The sequence below is a fragment of the Labrus bergylta genome, chromosome 11, assembly GCF_963930695.1.
Source record: "Labrus bergylta chromosome 11, fLabBer1.1, whole genome shotgun sequence".
NCBI lineage: Eukaryota > Metazoa > Chordata > Actinopteri > Labriformes > Labridae > Labrus > Labrus bergylta.
In genome coordinates this window covers 4,809,546-4,833,983 of record NC_089205.1, presented here as the reverse complement: position 1 = coordinate 4,833,983, position 24,438 = coordinate 4,809,546, and the positions used below count along the sequence as shown (strand labels likewise).

Below are 24,438 nucleotides of genomic sequence, written 5' to 3'. Positions count from 1 at the left end.
AGGCGTTTAAAACCCCTTCTTGGCATCCTAAAACGTACTAAAACCAAACGCCTCAGAAAAATGAACTCTCGTTACTATAGCAACGGAAACCATGCTTGAGAAAAATGTATTTGAAGTGTCTTTAGATTTTCTAGTTTGATCCTTGGCCTTGAAGTTAACATGGAGAAGATGTGTTGTATGATCTATACTGCAGCCTGTCAGTAGGGGGCGCTCCCCATGTTTTGGCTTCACTTTTAAGGTATCCTATATCGTTTATTTATTTATACAGGTGATGGTACACGTGACACTTCTTTTTACATTCCTCAATACCGAAAATAGAAACGTTCCATTCATTGATATTACAAATCCTCCTTCCCAGAATAAGAAAAAAGGATCCCAGTTTGATTTTCATAAAGTTTATTTCAGTATAAGTGGTTTTTAAAACACCTCACACTGTTTCTCCAAACATCACATTGTTCCTGCAACCTCTGAGATAAGCAAGCAAGACATTAACATCTCCAAACATGGCCAAGTTCAACATGATCAAACTCTGTGCCCAACAACATTTTTTTTAAAGCAAACTATTTGACATTAAGAGGCGACATTAAGACAAGTGGGGAGCAAAACAGTCATTTAAGAACCAATGATTGAACTTTGTACATGTGTAAAAGCGGACTAAAAAGAGAGACTTAGCGGCTGGCTTATAGCAGCCGATGCAGGAAGGTGCAGTGATCTGACAAAATCAACCAAATGCCCTAAAAGGAACTTCCTCGTCAGCCTCCTGAGCCTCGTGTGCAGGCTGTGTGTGTGAGTGTGTGTGTGCATGCATGTGTGTGCACTCGTGTTTTATCATACAAAGCTGCAATGATTTTCACTTAATCGATTCAAAGAAAATTAATTGCAAACATTATTTAGTCAATTTGCTGTTTCAGTAACTTCCTGCGGGGAAAATATGTCATATCGATTCCAGCTTCTTACACAAGAAGATTTGCTGCTTTACTTTGTCTTTAAAGAGCATAAATAAAGATTTCTGGGAGTTTTGACAAACAGAGAAGTTTGAAAACATAACGTTGAGCTCTGGGAAATTGTTTAAAGGAGTACACTTTCTATTTTTTTTTTTTTACATTTTATGTACTCAAAAATGAATCCATGGATTGTTATGAAAATTGGCACGTCTACCGATAATGAAAGTAACATTAGCTCTACAAACATGTCATCACATAGAAACCCAATGTTTTTTAATAAGGCATTATGTGGCTCAACAAAATAATCAGAATCTCCACAGAGCCAAAAAAAACAAACAAAAAAAACATTAATGCCACAAATTCTGTTTTTTAAGGCAAGAAAACAGAACAAAGTACAAAATGAGAAGCTGCGTGAAATCAAAGTGAAGTCTTGAGGAAACCTTAAAACTCTGTACAGACACCGGTTAAAGATCTGGCAATGAAAATTGATGAACACAAAAAATCAGACAAAGAATGGTTTGTTGCTCTGGTTGAGTAAAATAGGGTTTGGGTTGTAACAGCTGAGATTTGTCTGCAGAAGCCAGCCCACAGAGAAACAACCAAAAGAAAAACAGGGGGGCTAGAAGCAGAGAGAGTGCATTGACTTCACAGGTGGTGATGCTAGCATCATGAGCTGGGACAGTACCATAAAAAGATACAAAATACATTCATGGAGACATTTTTTTTTTTTACAAACAAAACACAGAACAAGGTCATTAAAAAGCAGAACACCATCAGTTCAAATGGCTCAAGCTGAGAGGCAGACCACAAAGATCATGAGATAAGACTACACTATATGGGCAGGGGGCCGAACAGAAGCATGACTCAATAAAACGTCTTTGAGTTGATCAGCTTATGGGCGTGCAACAGTGAGATTCATCACATCAAAAGAGACAAAACCCCTCCCTCACAAGTTATCATCTCTGTCCTCCTACTGAGCAAAGACCAACTAATGGCACATCTGAAGAAGAAACAAAACAAATAAAAATCATATTCTCTCACATTATGTACTTTGAGCAGTAACGGACACTCAAAGCCAAAAAAAATAAAAATCCAGAAACAGCATCCTTTAAAGCCAGGTCACATAATTTCTAACACCAGCTACAACGTGGACTAAATGATATTCACTTTAGAGCTCCTGTGAGGAGCAGGTTATGAAACATGAGCGCATGACCATCAGCATTAAGACTGTGTTACTTCTTCACTGTAATTATTAATGTTTGAAACCCGTGCTGTGTGGTGCGTGTCAGACAAAGTGAACAATGCATAAACAGCCTTAGCAGACATTTTTTGCTGGTAAATATTCTCCATGAGATACATTTGATTGCTAAAGAAGAATTTTTTTGTAACGCGTGCAAGAGATAAGATGCACTGCTTTGTCCACAGGGTGGCGCCAAAATCAGCACACATGGAAACTTCCTCAAAAAGCTTTAATGGAAATTGCCATTCAACAGGGTCTGGCAATTATTTCGTTTTATTCACAGCAAAAATACTTGAATAATTATTGGCCAGCTGCCCAACAGTGACAGTGCTTTCTGCTTTCATTTGTTAGATGTGACTGAAAAGAGAAACCTTGACGTTAAGTTTGACAAAAGATTTCTCCCTTTGCTGCAAAAAATTAAAGCTCCTGTGAGGAACATCCAGTTTGTATTGATTTTTGGCGCCCCCCTGTGGACAAAGCAACACCTCTTATCACTTAGCTGATCGTGTCCTGTACATTTGTAAAAGGTGTTCTGTGATGAAAAATCTCCTCCTGGTATCTTTGAACAGTCAAACATGTCAGTCCCTGGGAATCTTTAGAAAATATAATGAAAGTCTGTTTCCGCAGCGTGTTGTTAATCACCTCGTCTGACACCGACCCCTTGGCAGCAGTGGCTACAAGCATTCAAAATGACTATAAAGAAAGTATCAGTCTTGTTGCTGATGGTTTTGTATGATTTTCATCATCAACATCAGCATGAATTTCAGTGTTTTTCATAACCAGCTCAAAACTCCTCACAGCTCTAAGAAAAAAAAATCAACTTGTCTGGAACCTGAATTCAACTTTTTTACCTTGTTCAAACAAACTCTGCTCCTCCAAAGAGATCAGGAGTGGTCTGTTTTGGTAAGCTAACTTGCATATTTAACCTTTATTTGACGAAGCTGCTAGCAAACCGTTTGTGGAAAGGCGTGTTGCTGTTGGATTCTCACACCTGACTTTACACTAAAGCTCGGTTAAAAGTGAGCATAAAGGTTTGTTTGAGTTAACTCTTTAGACTTTTATCTAAACCCTGACTCTCTCATCAACTCCCCCCTGACAATAATCTGCGTCTGCCTCGTCATTCCACCCACAGCCGATCCAGTACCTCCACCATGTTTCTGTACCTCTTCAACAGTAGATGGACAGTGCTGCCTGAGCCATGATGCTGATGGTGATGCTGCGCGGGTGTCCACTCCGACACAGTTCCCTGAGAACCCACTTCCTCTATGACTACAGCTATGGCAATACGCAGGGGGGACAAAATAATGTGTGGTCCTGAACAATTCGAGAGAAAAAAAAACAAACACATTTGACAGAATAATATGGTGCAGCATTACAAGGAGAGGACACATTAAAAGCCAATATTTACAAATATTTCTGATGGGGAGTCTTTCCCACCTAAAAGCCATGATTATTCTTTCATCATGGTACGCGTGTTTTCTCTACATACAGACGTACAACAGTGTGCTGGTGGTGAGAAAATAAAGGTGTATCTATGAGGACACTGCACGGTGCCACTGGACGAAGCAGTCACTGAGCTGCTGGGTGTCATGAGTCTTTAGCTGATGAATTTACATGAATCAACAGTTTCTGGACTGGTGATCATTCACAGAGATGAACAACTCAAAAGATGTGAATGATTTCAAATGATCCGCTGTTAAAGAGGAGGTCAGTTGTTTTTTTCTTTCTGGTCACTATTTTCATAGATTTGAGGGGTTAATGACAAATATGTACCTAAACGTTTGGAACTGTTCTAGTACGTTGATTTAGCCAGCAGCTGCAAAGTGGGCTTGAAGAGCTGAAGGTAACACTCACGAAAGGTTTTAGCTTTGAGCACTTGCAGGCTCAGATTGCTTTTTCTAAATGTCTGGCAACATTTCACAAAAAAAACCATTAGAGAATTAAGTAAAAATATATATTTTAACCTGAAACAGGTGACACCACTCTGTTCAAAGCCACAAGACTCCACTGACAAAACAAGCTAAATTTTACCTCATAGACTAAAAGTTCAGGTTTACAGCTAGCACATGGCACAGTTTGTGAGTTTGTATAATTCTGTTTTGTTGAATTAGAGCCAACCCTCTCTAACAAACACACAACAAAGCAAAAACAGAGACTGAGGCAGAGGCCGAGCCAGACCACTACCTCCTGTGTCCTGTGAAGTAAACGTACTGTGTTTGTTCATGAACTCTGCTGCCTCTGAAGGGAGAGATACAACAGAGGTGTCTCATTACAGGGAAATCATCTTATTCATTCAGAAAAAGAGTCTGTAGGAACGCTTTCTGTTACTGTCAGCGACAAAAACAAGCACTCTGATTGGAGCTTTTTTTGTTTTCAATACTGCTGGCTGACGTCATCTACTGAAGCAATTCAAAAATTAATTTAGACCCTAAAACCACCAGAAGATAGTGCCCAGGATAAAACGACAGAGTTCCTCTTTAACTAATCAAACTGCTTCTTACATGACACCAACGTTACATACTGCTGTAGTACTACTGTACTATGAACACGATACATAACTGATACTCCTCCATCTTCTTTTTGTACATATAGTATACAGCATGTTGTCTTATTCTCTCTTTTTTTTTTTCTCATGGTGTGTGTTTTTTTTTTTGCATTCTATATTACAGTCTCTGGATGCTGATTTTGGCTTTAAGCAATGAACCCCTCCTATGGATGGTGAGTTTGCTTTACAAATAGGGTCTCTCTTTCCCTGGGCGAGCTCCACAAACTCAAATCCTTCACAGTTTCTTCAGTGTTCACCTCTTCCTGACAGTCCTCATTCGACCCCATATATATATATATATATATATTTATATATATATATATTTAACAATATAAAAAATAAGTTATTGCGCATCCAAAAAAAGTGCATTGTATATTTGAAAAATATCTCTTTCTCTCTTTACACTTTTCCATTTTTCTTCATGTTTCCTGCTAATCGGGATGGCTTCCTATCAACAGATTTTTGGGATGGCGGCAAAGTTTTTTCGACCTTTTCCACTTTGTACCGTACCGTTTGACTGGAAGAAACGGGGGGAGTGAAGGGGGGAGAGGAAGAAGAGAAAAGGGGGAGAAGGAAAGAGAAAACTGGTAAGGGAGGGATGTGGTGCTACGCGATGACCATGGGAACATCGTCCGAGAAGCCGCTGATCATGGGAGCATCCTCATCATCATCACCTGGAGAGGAAGGGAAGAGAGAGGGATGTTTGTGAACATGTTAACATCATCAAATATAATAAACATGAGCACAGTGGCATAATGTACATAAATCAATGAGGAAGCTTGTGCTAACAAACAGAAAAATGTGCAGCTCCCTCTCGCTCTACTGAGTGTTGGATTTGTTTCATGAACTTTTCAACTCTGCTTGCATCGACCTTCTTTCAGAGAGAGCCAAAGTTTAAAGCAAAGAATCTCAGAATAGTTTTGTGGCTGCTTATGGCACCACAAACTGCATCTACTGTGTCTACTATCTGCTCTGTCTCAAAGTCTAATTCCCAAAGCATAAAGTTGAATGATATTCGCAAAAACACCCAAAACGTTGGCCTGCTCCTGCTACAGTTCACTCTTGTTTTTCAGTCTGAATGTGGAGAAAATAAATCTTCCCCTAAAGTCTGCGTGGGGCTGCGCTCTCGTGCTGACGGAGCTCAATTCCATCAGCAAATAGATGATGAGATAGGAGGTGAGGGAATACTTTTTCAAGTTAATTGTGAGGCCGGGCTCGGGAAAAAAAAGGTTACAAGTTTCACAGTTTAAAACAAAGCTTCCTCCCTGAATGAAGGAAGTCAGGGCAACTCAGACACAATAGCTCCGGATCATCTTCAAACATGTGATGAGTCACTGACAGAACTGATCTCATTTACACAAGTTCAGCTCGCACAAAAGCTGTGCAGTCCTTTTGTGCATCAGGCCCCCAGTGTTGTCAACGCATCAACAAAGTGTCCGCTCTCTTGACACTGTGTGCTGCCTAAAGAAACACACACAGCGACAGAAACATTTCAATCGTCTCACCCAGTTCGTCCCCGGAGGAGAAGATGGCGGAGCCCAGGCGGGAGTTGTAATGCGAATTTGCGAAGGCGGTGAAGTTGTTCTGCAGCCTGCGGTGTCGGAGGTAGAGCGCCACCAAGCCGCCGCACACTCCCAGAAGCAACAGGAAGAGGACGGGAACCACCACGGCCGCCATGTCCCCTGAGTGGCTGTCAGCGCGGGAGCCATCGCTCGCCCCTGGGGAGGTGAGAAGGTAACGTTGGAAGAATAAATGGGAAATCTTTTTTTTTTTTTTTTTTTTTCTTTATTGCTAATTACAAGCTCTTACAGTAATATTTGAGTTTGTCTGTGTATTTATCGCCGTACCTGCTGCCAGCTGGTTATAAAGCAGGAGTGCAGGCTCTCCGCACAGCTGACCGCTGAGCAGACAGCGCGCCTGCACAGAGAAGGTGTAGTTGTGTCCGAGCAGCAGGCTGCTGATTCTGAAATATGTCTCTGTGGTGTTTCCCAGGAAGGACGTCTGGTTGGTCACACTGTCGTAAACATGCACCTCATACCCCTGAAAATGTAATGAAACATGTTTATGATAAATATGAGGGGCAAGTAAAAAGAAATCAACAGATGACAGTTTTGGTTGATCCTGCTTGATGGTGATTGGGTGTTGTTTTAAAAAAAAAAAAGTTAAATTATGCATCATAACAACTTAAAGGCTTTAGCTGGCTCACAATCATGTTAGTCAAATTATGTTTAGGCTTTAAAATGAAAGTTTGAACTGATTCTTTCTTCAGTACATCATCCCCATACTGAACTTAGTTGACTGATTAAAGAAGTAGTTGATTCTGATAGCCATTTGTGCAAAGTTTGATTGATACAAAGAGGGCGTAGAAACCTTATAGAAACCTAGAAGTAGTGTGAAAGAAAGAGTTATGACTGTGTAAAAAATGTGGAAGATGATGGTCATTTTAGTCTCACCCTGCTCTCGTTGAAGCCCTTTTCTCGGACAGCGAGACTCTTCCAGAACAGGAACACGTGGTCGTTCTCAGTCAGGATCTTCAGAGCCTCGGGAGCCGGAAGGGGAACTGAATCAGAGGGAAAATATGTGTTATAATGTATTTAATATAATGTAAAGACTTGATCTGACGGCTCACTAAACTCTAAGAACAGAATCTCTGATGTGTGCAATTAGACAACTAAACACTGTCACATTCATTTATAAATATTTAGATCAATGTAGGACCACAATGCTGGTTCATTGTTGTGTCTAAGCTGTTAGACCGCCACCCGCCACTAGATGGGGCAGTCGCTCCAGTTAATGGGCCTGCTCTCCTTGCTGTATTGCCGGGTGACCCAGCACAGTGGATGGATGGCAGTGCAGGTTAAACTAGCGTATAACCATTTAAACCAGAGCATAGAGTAAACACATTCAGCACAAATTGCAGATGTTAACCTGCAAGAGGACTGAAGGCTGGAGGTGCTAACAATGCTAACATCATCCACCATTGTGCCACACATTTCAGTGGCATTTCAAACAGCTGCCAATTTCATTCATGGTTTTGTTCAGTGTTCAGTTGTTTTTGATGAATTTTGCTTAACTTTTACAAAAGCAAAATCAGACATTTTAGGCTGCAATAATCACAGAAGAAGAAATCCTGGAGGGACTGATAAGAAGACATCAAGAGACACAGCAGGGAGAGAGCGCTGTTAACTTGTGACCCACGGGTTGCATGATGAGTCTTTATGTTTCAAACGGGCTGAGATGAAGCCGTGTGTGTACCTGTGCTGAGAGTGAAGCTGGCCTCCTTGCTCATGTTTCTCAGGCGGACAGAGATGCTGTATCGTCCTCCGGGCTCAAGGCCTTTCAGCAGATACTCCACCGTGTTGTTCTGCGTGGTCAGCTTGTAGTCGCGCTCCACCTTACGGATTCCGTCCCGCACATGGATTGCATACGTCTACAGATTCACAAAGCCAGAGAGAGAGGGGGCAGGAAGTCACAATAACAAAGACTCAAGGCAGGTTACACGATGTATGAAGTGTTTTATCAGAGAGTAAAGCGCATCAAAACACAATTTTTACAAACTCATAGAATACCAGGATTTGTAAAGCTGTGAATGTAATAATGAACTTTTGATCATTCACTGGAACATGAGTCGTACCAGGGGTGCGTTGGGAGTGTCGTATGGCGGCTGCCACTTCAGCGTGGCTTGTGTCTTGTCCACTCTGACTCGATGCAGGTTTCTGGGAGGCAGCCTCTCGTTGGGGATCATTTTCACCACGGCGTACTCAGAGGGAGGACCCAAGAAGGGGGAGACGACGCGCACCTGCAGGCAGACAGCACGCATTACAGTCACGATTATAACATACACGAGTCATAGAGGGAACAGACGCAAACAGAGGCAACGTTTTCTTCTTCAAAAATGTTTCCAAATCTTGGATTTACAATTTAATAAACAGTATAATGATTTTTGCTGTTATCTATCTCTCTCTATAATATATATATATACAATGATTTTGTGAGAGCTGGTAAGATTTTTTATTTCTTCATTTTGTTCTTTAACTGCAAGATTGTCTTTGTCTAATGCCATCAAAAATGTTTGCAAATCTTAGGTGTACAATTTCTTGTACTTTCTTCTTCACTTTGTTAAAGTGCAAACATGAATTTCTTAGAAATATCAAATGTGTTAAAAGAGCTCAAAATGTTCAGTGATTATTTTCTTTCTTTAGAGATACATTTTTTTAATTAAACAAAAAAGTTAATTCACAATCCAACCCTTCATTTCTTGTTAAGTGATCTTATTTCACATCATAGTTTTTATAAGATACAGTTTTAATTCATCCTGCACCATTCTCTATTTTACTTTTTTAACATTAAAACCAATCTAGACTCAACTTTTGGATTGATGATGTCGTCGATCATCACTCTCTGTTCTGATGCTATTTTAAACTGTTGGAAGACACTGAGCTGCAGTTTAACACGTTAAAGTTTTTTAATTTTTTGGAGGAACTGTGGTGGTGTCAGAGAACACCCCCAGCGCATGGATCCAATATTCACCAGGATTCATCAACCTTCACGCCCAATAATTAACACTTCTCATCTGACTTCCTTTCGTATCCCTAAATCTTTGAGATCTTAAAGCTCTATACGTCATTTTCACACAGTCGCTTCTGCATTTAACATTTTGACTTAAAAGTGTGAAAGCTCAGAAGATTGTCGAAACATAGCGACTCTGTGATTCCAGTTTGGATTTGGACTCACCAGGAACAGATACTGCTCATCACTGTCCACTGTGACCGTCAGACTGGGAGACGAGGTGCTGAGCTGACGAGGACTGCGGTACAGATCCAGGAAGGAGGTGGCATAAAACACACCATACACCTAAACCACACACACACACACACACACACACACACACACACACACACACACACACACACACACACACACACACACACACACACACACCTTGGCTTTAATTAAAATGTATTAACAGATTTGACTTTTTCACTGGAAGTCTACATCTGCTTTGTTTTGTACCTGAGGAAGGGGTCCAGTCATGTTCCAGCTGCAGTCCACAGCGGTCTGGTTGAGGGCCCGGGCTTTGAAATGGGGCCGGTCTGGCTGGGTGCCGCTGGTCTGGTGATGGGACAGAGCAGTGGGACTGTCTCCTATACTGGTGTGAGCCCACACGGCCACCTCGTACACCGTCCCTTCTGTCAGGTTTGTAGCTGGAAACACACACAGGCATCAACATTATTTTTCAGATAAATGAGTGTGATTAAAACATGATTAAATATGTTTTCCAGCATGATCACCTCTGAGGATCCTCTCAGTGACGGTGTAGTTCTTGTTCTCCTTGACATGGGAGTCAAACTGCCAGGATAGAATCACGATGTACTGTTTGACCTGTAAGAAACACCAGAGACGCATTAGTCCTGTCTCAACACACACAGAGAAGACTAAAGTTTGACAGAGACACAATGGAGAATGTTCTCAAAACAATCTCCTGAAGTCTTCACAGAGCAAAGGTTAAAAATCTGTACTCTGGAGATAATTTCCATGACAACAAACATCCTACGAGTACACGAACAGATCTGCATTATTCAGGACGTTTCACATCTTTTTTTATAAACTGAAATAATCACATCTTTATATTTCATGGAAAATGTTTAGCCGATGAGGCCTTTTCTATTAAAGTAGCACACAGCACATTTTCATGGTCTCATATTATTTATGTCTTATCTTTGGAAATTTAAAGTAGGAAAGTAAAAACACATCTTCTTTTCAGTTTGTCCATCATTTTTGGGAACCTGTCAGAGAAAATCTCTCACCTCGTACTGAGAGTTGAAGCTGAATGAGAAGCTCAGCGAGTCGCTGGTGACAGTGTCGGTGATCACAGAGGGCGGAGGCAGAGCTGCAGAGGAGACAGAAATAAACTAACAGATTTAGAGCTGTCTAAAATGATGACAACTTCCTCTTCTTCAGAGATTTTAACTTTATTCTGCTCTACACCAATAACTCAGGACTCCCTCCATGGGCTTCAAATTAAAAACCTGCATGATTTCTTCATGTGTGGAAAAAAAAGATCAGAGTCTGAATGAGTGAAAATGAATAAATAAAGTACTTGTTAAAAATGTAGGAATTTAATCATATCATGCTGGAAACTGCTAATTTGGATTTCTTCCACCTTTTGTCTTTAGAAAAAAGCACCTACCATAAAATCCTGACTGCTAACCCATTCATTTAAGATTTAACACCTCAAATTAGATATAGGCTTGAATTAATTGAATCTCCTCTATGTCAATTCTGTTCACAAGGTTGTATAGGTTCTTTTACACATATAGGGCTTTCACACCTGTAGAAATCTCCTGAAAAACTCAGGATGTTTCCAGGTCGTGAGTTTTGGGAGCGTCCTGCGGTGCAGTCCTTTTTAGTTTCAAATCACAGAATCTCTCTCAGAAATTATCAGTAAGGGAGATTCCATGTTGCCCCTTACTATGCCTGCTTAATGACTGTTCCCAGGTCCCTACTGTATGTGTGCACATGAGAACAGAATCTGGCCTAACTGCTGCAAAGAAAATCCACCACAAACACTGTCATTAAATCACTGGTGGCACCTGCTGTTCAATAAATTGCCCTTAGACCTCTCTGCTGCACGGTCTCCTTTAGGTCTCTCAGCTGTAGAAACTCCAGTCAGCAGGAGGGAAGGTTAATTGGAGGGTGGGGTGGGAATGGTCTTCCACCAAGCTGGTTAACGAGGGGTTGGCATCTGGTTGTTTATACTGTGTTTTTGTTTTTATGCATGTGTACGTGTGGGTAAACACAAACCAGGATTAATATGATGTATATGAAGCGTCCCCACAGATGACGATATCTATCTGCAAACTACTCGCCCACATGCTCTAAGTTAGGTTAAGCTGATGCATTAAAATAAAAATAAAAAACACATGCATGGTCCTTTGTTGACATAATGCTTTCATTATAATTTTCATCAATATTATCTCAAAAAGAGGAAAAACAGCACCTCTGAAGAAGAGGCCGAGACAGAGGCATTAGAAACAGAAACGTCAGCAGCGTTCACGTCACACCAGCACAATCTCAAGTACTTGTTTACCACCAGCAGGGGGCAGTGTTTGAGTGTGTGGGAAAGTGTCAGGGCATTCATCTTACCTTTTTTAGGCGTGATGGATTTCACTTCACTCCAGTTTCCAACACCTCGACTCGTCACTGCTGCCACCTGAGAAACATCACCATAGCAACAGAAACCATCATGCATCAGTAATGAAAGTCCACAATAAAGTCCACATCAAAAACAGCCCTAACATTTTTATATAATCATGTTGTTTCACACTTTCACTGATCAGATCGATTAACCAGCGTCAATATTCAATCTTAAAAGTTTTACTGTTTGAATGTCAATTTGTTGCACAGTGTAACACATTGCTGATGAAAGAAGAATAAAGGCTTCAGCTAATATAGTTTTAATGAGACAGCCATTTAAACAGGAACACTCTGTTTGTGCATGTGTTATTTTCTTACCCTGAACCTGTACATGGTGTCCGGCTGCAGCTCTTTAACGTCAGTGTTGGTGGTGGTGCACCTCTGTGACGTCCATTCAAGACCCCCTCGCTCACTGTACTCAACCTGACATCAGATAAAAACACAGTGACACATAAATATCCCAGTGAGGAGGAGGCAACAAAAAGAGGTTTCCTGCATTGATTGAATGAAAAGATGGATGGCATGACAGCTCCCCAAAAGTCTCCTAGACTGTAAGTCTGCAGCCTGGCTACCCTCTTCTGTGTGCTCTCCTCTGTGTGCCTGAAGCCGAGCCCCCTGAGCTTCTAATTTTCAACATAAACCCCCAGAAAAAAAAAATATGTAGTGTACATGTGATATATTACAAACATACTAGGTGCTTATATACGACGGAGAATTAGGGTTATGTTAAAAAATTATTATTATTTTTTTTAATCTCGACTTTAATCTCGAAATTTTTAAAAAATGTAACATGGCCCTAATCCTCCGTCGTACTTATACATTCAAGACTAAATAAAAAATAAGCAATTTCGCCATTCTATATGTTTATGTGCTTTTTAGTTATAAATAAACACACAGCTCAATCAGCAGCGTCGGTTCAGCTGTTGAAAAAAACGGCGCTCTAACTCTCCCTCTGCGTGACTCATTTGAACGTCTTTTCATTCATACATTCATTTGGGCTTCTTGTAAACCTCGGGCGCATGACTCCATCTTCTTCACCGTTTTCTACACTCTTCTCTTCTTTTGGCGCGGTGGTAATGTTTGAATTAATCATAGACTGTAAATATTAATTAATGCGCAAGTTTGTAAACTGCTTCTTGACCCAGCACACTTGGCGTTGTTAATTTCTGGAAGAGCGGAGTGCCAGAGCACATGAGATGAGAGAACACAGACGAGAGAGCGCCCGGATGCAGCCATACCCGACTAAGTAAAATCCAAAACACTAGGAGCTCCCCCTGCTGACTGGCTGCAGTAAAGATCATAAGCTCCGCCTCCTCCATGTTAACAGATGGGACATAGGTCAAACTCTAAAATCAAAATACACGTCAAATACATTTTGCTTAACTGAGGATTCTATCGTCATAGTTTGTTTCTTCTCATGCTGATTTATGTCCAATATATATATTTTTTTCTATCTGAGAAGCCCCAATCTTTTATTTTTTTATTGTATAAAATCGGATGTAATGATTGACAGCTCTGTTGACAAATGCGGCTCCTGCAGTGCGGTGTGCACCACTTTAATGTGTGTTTTGGTTAGAGGAAGGGACGGGGCCTAAATAGCTCCACCAGACTTCACAGATACTGCCGCTGAATGAACATTGTCAGGGAGTATTTTGGTTTCAAATTTTGTAAACCAGTAGGGGGGAGACTTGTTGTCCATCTTTATACACAGTCAAAGGATTTGATGCTTATGAAAATGACTTACGATGTACTCTCTGATGAGGCCGTGTCCTTTGTCAGGAGGACTCCAGGACACTTGCACCTTCCCGTCCTCGTCGTTATCACAGGACAGCTGCAGGTTCCTGGGCGGGTCGGGCACTGCAAGATACAGAGACACACACAATGACAGGAATGAAAGAGTGAACGCATCTTTAGGGTGAAACTCAGCTAATCTCTACTCTCTCTCTCTCTCTCTAATCTGACATTTGTAAACTCATACTAGAAAGCTTTAAATGTAGCCTACAGTGTTTTCATTTCTTATGGTCAATATATTTGAGCTTATGATATGATTATTTAACAGTCTAGTGTCCTCAAACCAATATTTTTTTACTATACAACACTTATATTGTTATCTCCTCAACTTAAAAAATTGTGTAAATTAAAATTCTGAGCTTTCCTAAAATCATTTAACATAAAATCTGGTGTATAAGACGCACTTTAAAAAAAAAAAAATTATCTAAAAATTGCACTGCATCCTATAAACCAGTTTAAAATGCTGAGACATACGCCGTCGTGCAGCCGCCACCATCACCCACTGCACGCGTCCTTATGTGATTATAAATTTACCCCCATACATTATGTATTGCAAGCAGCCTGCCGGGATACATATCAATTCAGACCAGGCTGGCTGCACCACTTTTAAACATCAGGTCTTTTATTGAAAATGGTGATATAATGTTATAAATATGGTGTTTAGTAAATAAACCCTGTCAAGTTCTGGTTTGTTTGAAAAGACTTCTGAGAGGAGGAGGGCAGCGCGAGTCATGGGTCTGTACTTCACAGCTGTCAACGTAACCGTAGACTGAGGTGCAAAAAAGAGCTACACAGCTGCACGTTACCTGTATGGTGTTGACTTTGCTGAATGCAATGGAAATCATAAAAGTGTTGGCGTTGATGTAAACTCTATAAATACTGATACTCACATCCCTCTGGCGTCCTGACTGTGATCATCTCGTTGGTCTTGTGCAGCTTGCTGAGACACTGAGTGAGCACCTTGACTTGGTAGGTGGTGTCCGGTTTCAACACCGTCAGCTGGTAGATGGTCTTGTTGCTGTGGGTGTCCATGATGGTCCACTGCTGGGTGCCCACCAGCCTAAAAAACAACAAAAACAAAAAAACACAATGTGGGTCACATCATGGAAACATGACTTGGGATGGGGATCTTTAATTTTTTTAATCACATTGATATCATTATCGAGACTCCTTAACGATCCGAGTCCTTGTCGATACCACTGTTGATACTGTTTTATTATTTGGAGGAAAGAAGAGATAACTATGTGTACTGACAAGGGAAAAAATCTATTCTATATCTCTTTGTATCAGTAGTGTTATTGATGCATCATTAGGTGATTAGAGCTTGTGCTAGAAAGTTAAACAGGTAGTAATATATATAAGAAAAGATATTAAACATCTTTAAAATCAATTTTATATTTCTGAGAAAACAAACCTAGTTCTCCTCCAAACAGCTGTAATTATTCAAGTTTCTCTCCAAAACTGAAGTTTTCTGTTTCTTGACGTTACATTTGAACAGATTATGAATACAATTTTAACGTTTATCTCACGTCACCTCATTTATTTAGGTAACTAGCCTTCATCCTTCTGATTTCAACACAGATTTCTAAAATTGGATTGTTTTAATTAACGGGACTTGCTTCAAAGTTTAGATGTTCTTCCCCAGGTCTGCTTTAAGCTGGGCAGGACGACTGTCCCAGCAGCTGCTGGAGTCGAAGGAGTTTGAGGGTGGATTTTTAACAAGAAACTTCACAGACATGTTTTGGGGAGCTCTGACAGTAATTCAAACTGGCTGAAAAAGAGTTTAGTATGTGACCTTTACATGACGGGACATGACTTGAGATATAACGTTTCATTGTAGAACCAATGAGACTCGTTCGCGGTGTTGTAAAGCTGAAATGTTACTAAATTTCAGGTTTTGAAAAACGTGGAACCAAGTCCTTAATAGAAACTGGTTTTGATGAGTGTCGAACAGTGGCGTCTGTGTAACTGCAGGGTGGAACAGATTATGCCAAGAAAAATGTTTAACCAATTTATAAGGAAAACAACATGATGAAGTTGCAGAATGTCTCACCTGTAGTAAACCAGGAAGTAACAGGAGTCTAGAGGAAGGCTTTTGGGGCGAGACCAGGTCAAGGTGATGGCACCCAGGAAGTCCCGTGTCCACTGGAGGTTCTGGACTTTATAGGCCAGAGAATCGACTGGGACAAAGAGAGAAACAGATTTTTTATGGATTGTAACAAGCCTGAAATAAACACAGAGAGCCAGCAGGGGGCAGTATTACACTGCTGTCAAAATAATCAAGTTACCTTCCAGGATTTCCAATGGATCTGGAGGTAGATGTTTTTTTTTACAGCTGATATTATTAAGTCATTTAATCCTCTCATCTTGCACATGAACTAAACACATTTTGGTTGTTATTAGAGAATCGGGGACTGGGACCTACGGGTGCAGTTGTCCTCGTCACTGTGGTCGGAGCAGTCCAGGAAACCGTCACACCTCTCACCGTCCAGCACGCAGGCCTCTCCATCGGAGCAGCGAGTCCCGTTAACACAAGACAGAGGACCACGAGTGGCTGCAGACAGACAAAGGGTTTAAATCACTCCGTGTTACTGGAATACATCTAAACAACCCTCACTATTTCTGTTTGCACTGACAAATATTACTAAAATGTTAGAGTTTAATTCATGTCATTAATTAAGAGTCACTAAATAAAATTGTATTTAATACCGACAATGAAAAAAAAAAGGACGTCAGTCTCGGTCTTAGTCTTGTGCAAGATGCTCTATCAATTGTGTTCTTAAAATACGGATCAATTCACAGAAGAATATGCAAACAGAAACCTGCAGCCTGTGTGTTTACAGGAGCTTCTCCATTATGACATCATCAACAAATGTGTAGCTGTACTAAATAAAAGACTGACGCCCTAGCTTTTGCAAAAGACTACGTCATGGTGTCACTTTACACAATGCTATTTGAAGCTCAGATCTTGTGTTCAGATTGAAACTGCGCGACTTCACCCTTTTCGGTAATTCTGACTTGTTGTCAACAAAACCAAATCTCAAGCCCTATTTGCCCTTGATTAGTAAACTGGAGGCTTCGCTGAACATTGTTAGCAAAGGTTTCCACATCACTTTGGGTGCAAACTCAGCAGGCTCATAATGCTACACAGTATGGAGACACATTCGCAGCAAGAGCAAACTAAACCAGATATCGAGGAGTGACAAGATGGATGACTTCCACATGTGGACATGGAACATTTTACTTTCCTGCTCAAATCAAATGTCTTTATAGTGCCAATGGTTTGCGAGCATCAATGCATTGTCACATGAAAAATTGCACTAAGTTGCCTTTATGTATAGAGTTAAAAAATAATTAGAGCACAGTACTTAATTCATTGTTGTTAAGAAACCACGAAATCAACAATCCAGCCACTTTCCAATCAAGACCTCCAAATATTGAGAACCGAGGGGGGAGGGGGGGAGCTAGTGCTGGGCTCAATACAAACTGTGTTATTGTGTGGTAACTTGTAAACTGTATATGACCTTAAGTTCTAATCTTTGTCTTGAAGTCCTCCACCTTGTTTCTGACCCCAGAGACACGGTGGAGGACATGCAGCACCTCGAAACATCAGTACATTTGAGTAAATGACAGACTCTGTTCATCCAGTGCAAAATACACCGCACCAAACACTGACAGTTGGTGTTATATTACCAGATAAGCAGAGACCTCCAGGTAATACTAATACTGTGTGAGTAAGGATTTAGCTGGTTTTAAGGTGCAGCATGATCTCATATTTTACAATGAAAGGTTCAGTTTATCAGATTGATCAGTTTGTTGAATCCACAGTAATTCACCACAACAGCACAGCCTCATCATCGTTATCAGTGTGTGTCTTTGTGTGTGTCTTTGTGTGTGTGTCTTTGTGTGTGTGTCTTTGTGTGTGTCTTTGTGTGTGTGATGGTGTCACAGGTGCACTGTTTTCACGAACTCACGGCATTGGGCTTCATCAGAGCGGTCCTGACAGTGGATCTGACCGTCACAGCGCTGCCAGTCGGGGATGCAGAGGGGGGGTCTGCGACACTGGAACTGACCCCGACTGCACCGGCTGGGGGAGGGCGGGGGAGGAGCGGGATGGGTGGGTACTGGAGCGACCGTCATAGAGCCGTTAGCTGCTGACAGAGTTGTGATAAAAGTTACTGTTTGATTGAAGTGAATTATTCTATCAGTTTATTTGTAGATTTTTACAAATGTTCATTCAGGTTGGTCAACTAAAATTAAAATCCCAACAGATGCAGTCTTCAGAGAAAAATACCATCGACAAAGTACAATTAAAGAAATGACCTTGCTGCTGCTTCTACTTATCTCCGCTCATCAGCAGACAGACGTTTACCTGTGGGACATCCCAGCTCGTCGCTCCCGTCAGGACAGTCAGCGTAGCCGTCACACACCCACGTGTTGATGATGCAGGCTCCAGAGCCACAGTGGAAGCGGTTAGGGGCACATGTGGAGGGGCCAGGGGCTACAGTGTGAGGAGTAACGCCACCTTCAGGAAGAAAAAAGAAGTTTAGTGACTGGAGATGAAAAGTCAGTTTTTCCAATTTAAGTTTAAAAACTATTACATTAAAAAAAACATTTGAAGTAAAGCATCCTGCAAGCACTGAAGCATCAATTAATCACAGGGAAAGTTACATTTTATCATTTCAAACTGTAGCTCCTATCCCGCGTTTCATTACCAGCATTCTCTCTGTCCTACTGTATCTCTCTAATAAAGGCATAAAAAGCCCAGTGTTTCCCCTAGGTTTACAGCTTTGGGGGGGTGGGGAGGTGCGGGCAGACGGACGCCAACACAAACACTTGAAGGAATCTTGGTGTTCATGTGTTACTTTTAATGACAGCTGTCCTTTTCTATCAGAAAGGTATCCTAAATGACTTCTTTCCCTGATTTCCAACTCTATCCACTATCCTATCTCTACAATAAAGGCACAAAAAGCCCCCCCCCCCCCCCTTCCCCCCCCCAAAAAACTATATATACCGGTATATATATATATATATATATTTTTTTTTTCAAAAGTCAAATGTAAACGTTTTTAAGGTTATTGTCTTTTTTGTTTTGTCTTTAACTGCAGATTGTGAAGCTGAGGATGGTAGGATGGTAGGATTCTTTGTTCCCTTGTTACTGTTAAGTTGTGTTTAAATGATGTGCTGTAAGAGATTACAAAAGGCTGTCATAAATAATAATATGGTTTAATGGTTCCAACATCTGCTCTTCGGTTCTTGACAACCGGGTAGCCTAATCACAGAGTGAGCACCTGTACACTGGGCCTCGTCCGACCAGTCCCCACAGTCGTTCTCTCCGTCACACTTCCACCACGTTGGAATACAGCGACCATTTCTGCACTCGTACTGAAAATACCTGGAGCAGCCGGGGACCTCCGTGGGAGCAGCTGCGACACACGGAGCATAACTTCATATATCTGTACTTTATCACTTATGTTCAACAGTTAAAATCATCAAAGGGAACCACAGTGAGTATAAATATGTGCAAACAACGTATTCTTGATGGTTAAATAATAAACATCATTCATGCATTTCTGCATCAACTCCTCCTCCTCACCACAGTTGGCTTCATCAGAGTAATCACCACAGTCATCCATGCCGTCACATTTCCACTCCAGGCTCACACACACTCCGTTGGCACACTGGAAGGTGTAGGCATCACACACTTTACCAAACTCAGAGGGCGTGGCTGACAGAAAAACAGAGGAATGTTAGAGAGTTATACAAATCCCTTTGGTATATTAAGCTTGAGAGGCTTGAGAGGCTTGAGAGGCTTTAGAGGCAGAGATAAAAGGAGAAGAAAAACAGCTGATCATAAGAAAGCTTTCTCAAAGACAATACAGTGATAGACTTAAGACATGTTAGGGCTCCTCACCACATCCAGCGTACGCTGCGTCCTCATCAGATCCGTCCTCACAGTGTTTGATCCCGTCACAAACCAGAGACTGGAACAGACACTGAGCTCTGTTCTTACACACAAACTCCATGTAGCGGGTACACAGCGGGTCTGTGGACAAAACAAATCAACATGTTTTATCATCAAGATCATTAAAATCAGCAGGTTGACTTTGAGCTGAACACCAATGAACATGCTCATGGATAATTTAAGTTTACTGGGCCAACCTTTTAAGTCAGAAAATACAGAATTCAAAGTTGAATCTGTATAAATCACATCCCTGTTAATTCGATGGGGTAGGATTTTTTTCATTCCAGATTTATTACTAATCTGTTTCTGCTCAACGAACAGGATCACGCACCACAATTGTGCTCATCAGCGCCATCTGGACACTCCTGGATGCCGTTGCAGTGAGCAGTGGCAGGAAGGCAGGTGTGATTGGAGCAGAGAAAGCCGTTACAGCGAGTTCCTTCTAAAAAAAACACACAGAAAACGACGATATCACTTTCAGAACTGTGAAATCCAGAGAGCACAAGAGTTTGTAAAAGGATGAAAATAAATGCATGCCATGTTTAATAATAAGTCAACTGAAAACATACAAACCTGCAACACATCATATAATTCAGCCGTCACCAGAACAACATTTTTCTGTTTATTCTAAAATTACCTGATAAATGCTACACACACACACACACACACACACACACAGAGTATTCACAGTACAGCAGAGTGTGTTACAATGACACTGTTGTGTGTGTGTGTGTGTGTGTGTGTGTGTGTGTACTGACTACAATGTTGGGGATCCTCATCAGAGTCGTCCTGGCAGTCGTCATCACCATCACACACCCAGCGCTGTGGTATACAGTGACCCGTGTGACACTGGAAGCTGCTGGCCTCACATGTATGGTGGCCCACTTAGGACAAAAACAGAGAGATTAAAAAAACTAAATAAGTGAAAGACAATATTTCAAACAAATGCAAATGAAACCCCTTCAAAACGATGAGATTCTTCCTGCCAGTCATTCTCTGCTTCCTTGTATGATTGAATAGAAAATCAAAAACTTCTACAGTGATTCTATTTAATCTGAAACAAAGCAGATTTCTGATATAGTGTTTACCTGTACAGTTGGCCTCATCAGACCAGTCTCTGCAGTCGTTGTCTCCATCACAGCGCCACGCCTCACGGATACAAACACCTCGTGCACACGTGAACTCTCCTGGGCCACACTGGTGAGACTCTGAGAAATGCATCAAACTCAAAGTCAGTGCTGTCGCTGATCTAACAACACAAACAACATGTATATCTTTGGCTATGAAAGGGGTAGCATCTTCAACCGAGTCCAGTTGCCTTTTGGATTTCGCATCGATTTACGCTGATCTGGATGACTAAGACCCCACACACACAGATGAGTAACTACTTAATGTTTGATCTGTAAGAAACACTTTCTCACTCTCTGAATGAAAAGCTTTATAAAGAAGAGTAAATGTATTAAACCCTCCATAACTCCCAGGGTTTTCTTACCACAGTGCTCTTCATCACTGTTGTCTCCACAGTCATCTTCGTGGTCACACTTGAAGGCCAGAGGGATGCAGGACCCTGAGGCCATGCAGCGGAACTGGTTTGATGGGTCACAGGTCGTAGTGGCTGAAGGGTGAACACGACACAGACGAGGACAAACATTTATACATGATGTTCTTTTATTCCTAAGAGTGACAAATACTACATTTCTTTTTATGGAACAGTTAAGGTGGGAAGTATAAAAGGTGAAAAATCTGTGTGTGGTGCATTTGTATGTGGGTGTGTTGGTGTTGTTTTTGTAATACTTATTTTGGCCACAAGAGGTCAGGTGTCCAACCACCCCGAGGTATAAGTAGGGACTGAAGGTATTTGTGTTTTCTTTCAGGTTATTGTTTGTTTATGTCTCAACAGGTAAGGTTCATATTGTACATTGTCTGTTGTTTATTTATTTTACATTACTTTGATGTCTTTGTAACAGTCATAACTATCTTTTTTCACCAGTACAGTTATGGGAGAATTCATGAAATCAGATAGAAAATCAAAGGAAAGTTGATTTAAGTTGTTTAAGCATCATGATCAAGTGAAAACAGAGTAAAACTAAATGTACAAATTTATGCAATCTTCCACAGATTGATGCAAATGTTGAAAGAGCCATGCACAAACAATTTGCTAAACTCTAAAGATTTAATTCTCGCTCTACAGACTTGATCAATTTTTCATGAGAAATCTGATGAGGCTGAATACTTACGACACTCTTGTTCATCACTCATGTCTCCACAGTCATTGTCGCTGTCGCACTTCCAGATGCTGCTGATGCAGCGGCCGTTAGAGCAGCGGTACTGGTTGGGCAAACAGCTGTGCTCTATGAGGAGGAAAGAGAATTCATGCAACAGATTATTCATCTGAGCATCTCTTTAAAAAACGTCATTTTCAACATTATCATTTAATTTGCAACACGAGACCATCTGGATTCTGAAGTAGGTGCGTTTATCTCACCGGTCTTCACGCAGGTGTTATTCTGGAGCTGGTAGCCGCTGGGACACTGGCACTGCAGCTCTCCATCGGGCATGGTTAAAGTCGGTGCTCCGTCTGGGCAGACGCAGGTGTGACGATGTCCGGGCTGAGGCAGACACAGCAGACTGCACGGCTGGTCCACACAGGCATTATGACCTGGTGGACAAAAAAATCAGGAGGTAAGAGTTTGACCATGTCCTAATGAGGATCAACAGACATTTGCACAAATTTCATCATTAGCAATATTAGACTAAACTTTTGGTATCGTTCAATCATACATCAAAAAAAATGTATTAAACAATCGTAGACTTTCTACATCCCCTCGCCTGTAAATCCAGTGTGTTTTAAAACAGTTTCAGAACTCTGCACGCAGTAATGAGATGGCTCAATTCTTCCTATTAACTTCTTTTTTTTTTTTTTGCATAAAACCTCAAACTCAAATTTTATTTTCCTTGTTACTAAAAAGATTTTCACACAGATATTTTTGCTGCTCTGTCAAATCTTTTCGGACTCCGCTGCACTCTCTGTTCCTCACCTCTGTTCTTCCCTTTATAGAAGATCTTGAGGTCCATGACTCCGGTGAGTCTGCCGACGATCTGCTCGTTGCTCTGGGAGCCGGCTTTAGGAGCTTTGAAGATTCCCATTCTGGACCAGTCGTCCCAGTACAGGTCATTCTGAAAGAACAGCATCCAAAATAATGTTAATGTTAACGTGAAGATTTAGTTCTGATTTCCCCTTTCTGACAACAGTTAGCAAAGTTCAGATTTTTTGATGGTTCTAAAGATGATTTTGTCAGATTTCCTATGTTTTTAAATGTGTTTAGAGTGATTCCATCAGCTATGAAGAATGTCAGGGCTGCATCGACTTCCTGTTGAGTGGGGAGAACCCCAGGGAAAGTCGAGCCGAGACTCTGTGGATTGTCGATGATTGTGAATGAAACGATAGCCAAATGGGAATCAAACCGACAGCAAATTCATTTTTACTCATCTCCAGCTAGAAAAGGTATTTCAACGTGATAAATATCAGTTCCTCCTGTCCTTCATGTTTGTTTACTATAAAGTAGTGTGGGTCAGCCAATAGAGGACAAGGCATTTTAAAGTTTGTAAATATATATTTGAGTTTGGGTCTCACTTTGAAGACAGCGATGGCGTACGGGTGGGGCAGCCCCTCCATCAGAACGCTCCTCTGGCCCCCCATGAAGTCGGCTCTCTCAATGCGGTCGCTGTACGCCTCGGTCCAGTACAGCCAGTGGTCGTCGGCTGTGATCCCGTTGGGCCAGCGGACGCCTTCAGACACGATGCAGGACACATTGAATCCGTCCATGTAGCTCCGGTAAATGCCGGCTGCTCGGTCTCCCCAGTCGGTCCAGAACATCAGACTGTGGAACGACACAGAGGGATTTAACAGAAAGACATACATTTACATCTTTAGAGTGCAGTTTATTTACACACATAGACATTGCCTTTCACCCACGTATTCTCTGATTTTATTAAGATAAATTAAACCAGTCAAAACACTTAATCAAAAAGTTCTTCATTAAATTCAGTATCTGTTACCCGCTCTTTATCAGACACAGCAGGTCAGGAGGGGCTGGGAGCTGAGCTACTGCTACAACCTTAGCTAATGGTTTATAACATTCCTTCAGCTTTCACAAGGAATATTTCACTGGAAGTTAAGTTATTCCATCTCTTGAAAACAAACAGACCCAGTAATTAATAAGTGGTAAAATAATAATAATAAATAAATAAAAACATATCTTGCATGCTCTTTGATGGTGTTTTGGGGGCTTCAAGATGAGCTGCAACAAAGTTAAGCTTTGACTTTGTTTTTTTGTCTTAAAGGAGGAAGGTGTGACATTTTACACATAAATACAGCAGAAATCCAGTTTATCCTCTGTAAATAAATCTCTGCTAACACAACAATGCAGCTCGAGACAGGGACGATTTTGCGCTTAATGCTTCATTATGGTGCCTTCCAATTTGATAACTCCTTTTTGCAAAGGCGAGCTTCTTTCCTCAGGCTGTCCGGACTGTTAATTCCACTCTCCTCAGTTAAAAACAAAGCACCTCATGAATAAAAACAGAACTGTGCCTACATGATGCACACACACCACACACTCCAATCTGCACATTGCACTTTGATACCCTGGACACTTTACACACTGACACTTTACACTGTTTACATTATTCTATATTTTGTTTATTCAAATATTTCTTTTTTAAATTTTACATTATATTTCTATTTTACTGTATT

At 41.1% G+C, this 24,438-nt stretch overlaps 1 protein-coding gene across 2 annotated transcripts in view; it reads right to left on the bottom strand.

Annotated features, from left to right (window-relative positions):
- Positions 1–379: 379 nt before the first annotated feature.
- The window catches only part of sorl1 (sortilin-related receptor, L(DLR class) A repeats containing), an 82,359-nt gene continuing 58,300 nt past the window's right edge, over positions 380–24,438 (bottom strand). Inside the window, exons 20-48 of one of the 2 annotated variants that reach the window (XM_065959962.1) lie at positions 23,317–23,563; positions 22,721–22,859; positions 22,168–22,341; positions 21,920–22,033; positions 21,175–21,297; positions 20,771–20,890; positions 20,441–20,566; positions 20,014–20,124; positions 19,632–19,763; positions 19,314–19,445; positions 19,009–19,143; positions 18,090–18,242; positions 17,692–17,871; positions 16,143–16,271; positions 15,771–15,897; positions 14,608–14,777; positions 13,671–13,783; positions 12,245–12,349; positions 11,876–11,942; positions 10,537–10,619; positions 10,021–10,111; positions 9,743–9,933; positions 9,464–9,583; positions 8,364–8,528; positions 7,985–8,159; positions 7,183–7,289; positions 6,577–6,769; positions 6,235–6,447; positions 380–5,403 (exon numbers count right to left, since the gene is read on the bottom strand). In XM_065959962.1, the coding sequence (XP_065816034.1) occupies positions 5,336–5,403; positions 6,235–6,447; positions 6,577–6,769; positions 7,183–7,289; positions 7,985–8,159; positions 8,364–8,528; positions 9,464–9,583; positions 9,743–9,933; positions 10,021–10,111; positions 10,537–10,619; positions 11,876–11,942; positions 12,245–12,349; positions 13,671–13,783; positions 14,608–14,777; positions 15,771–15,897; positions 16,143–16,271; positions 17,692–17,871; positions 18,090–18,242; positions 19,009–19,143; positions 19,314–19,445; positions 19,632–19,763; positions 20,014–20,124; positions 20,441–20,566; positions 20,771–20,890; positions 21,175–21,297; positions 21,920–22,033; positions 22,168–22,341; positions 22,721–22,859; positions 23,317–23,563 (4,003 nt within the window). In that variant the 3' untranslated portion in view covers positions 380–5,335. The remainder of the gene's footprint in view (positions 5,404–6,234; positions 6,448–6,576; positions 6,770–7,182; positions 7,290–7,984; positions 8,160–8,363; positions 8,529–9,463; positions 9,584–9,742; positions 9,934–10,020; positions 10,112–10,536; positions 10,620–11,875; positions 11,943–12,244; positions 12,350–13,670; positions 13,784–14,607; positions 14,778–15,770; positions 15,898–16,142; positions 16,272–17,691; positions 17,872–18,089; positions 18,243–19,008; positions 19,144–19,313; positions 19,446–19,631; positions 19,764–20,013; positions 20,125–20,440; positions 20,567–20,770; positions 20,891–21,174; positions 21,298–21,919; positions 22,034–22,167; positions 22,342–22,720; positions 22,860–23,316; positions 23,564–24,438) is intronic. The other variant, XM_020644864.3, reaches the window with a different exon arrangement.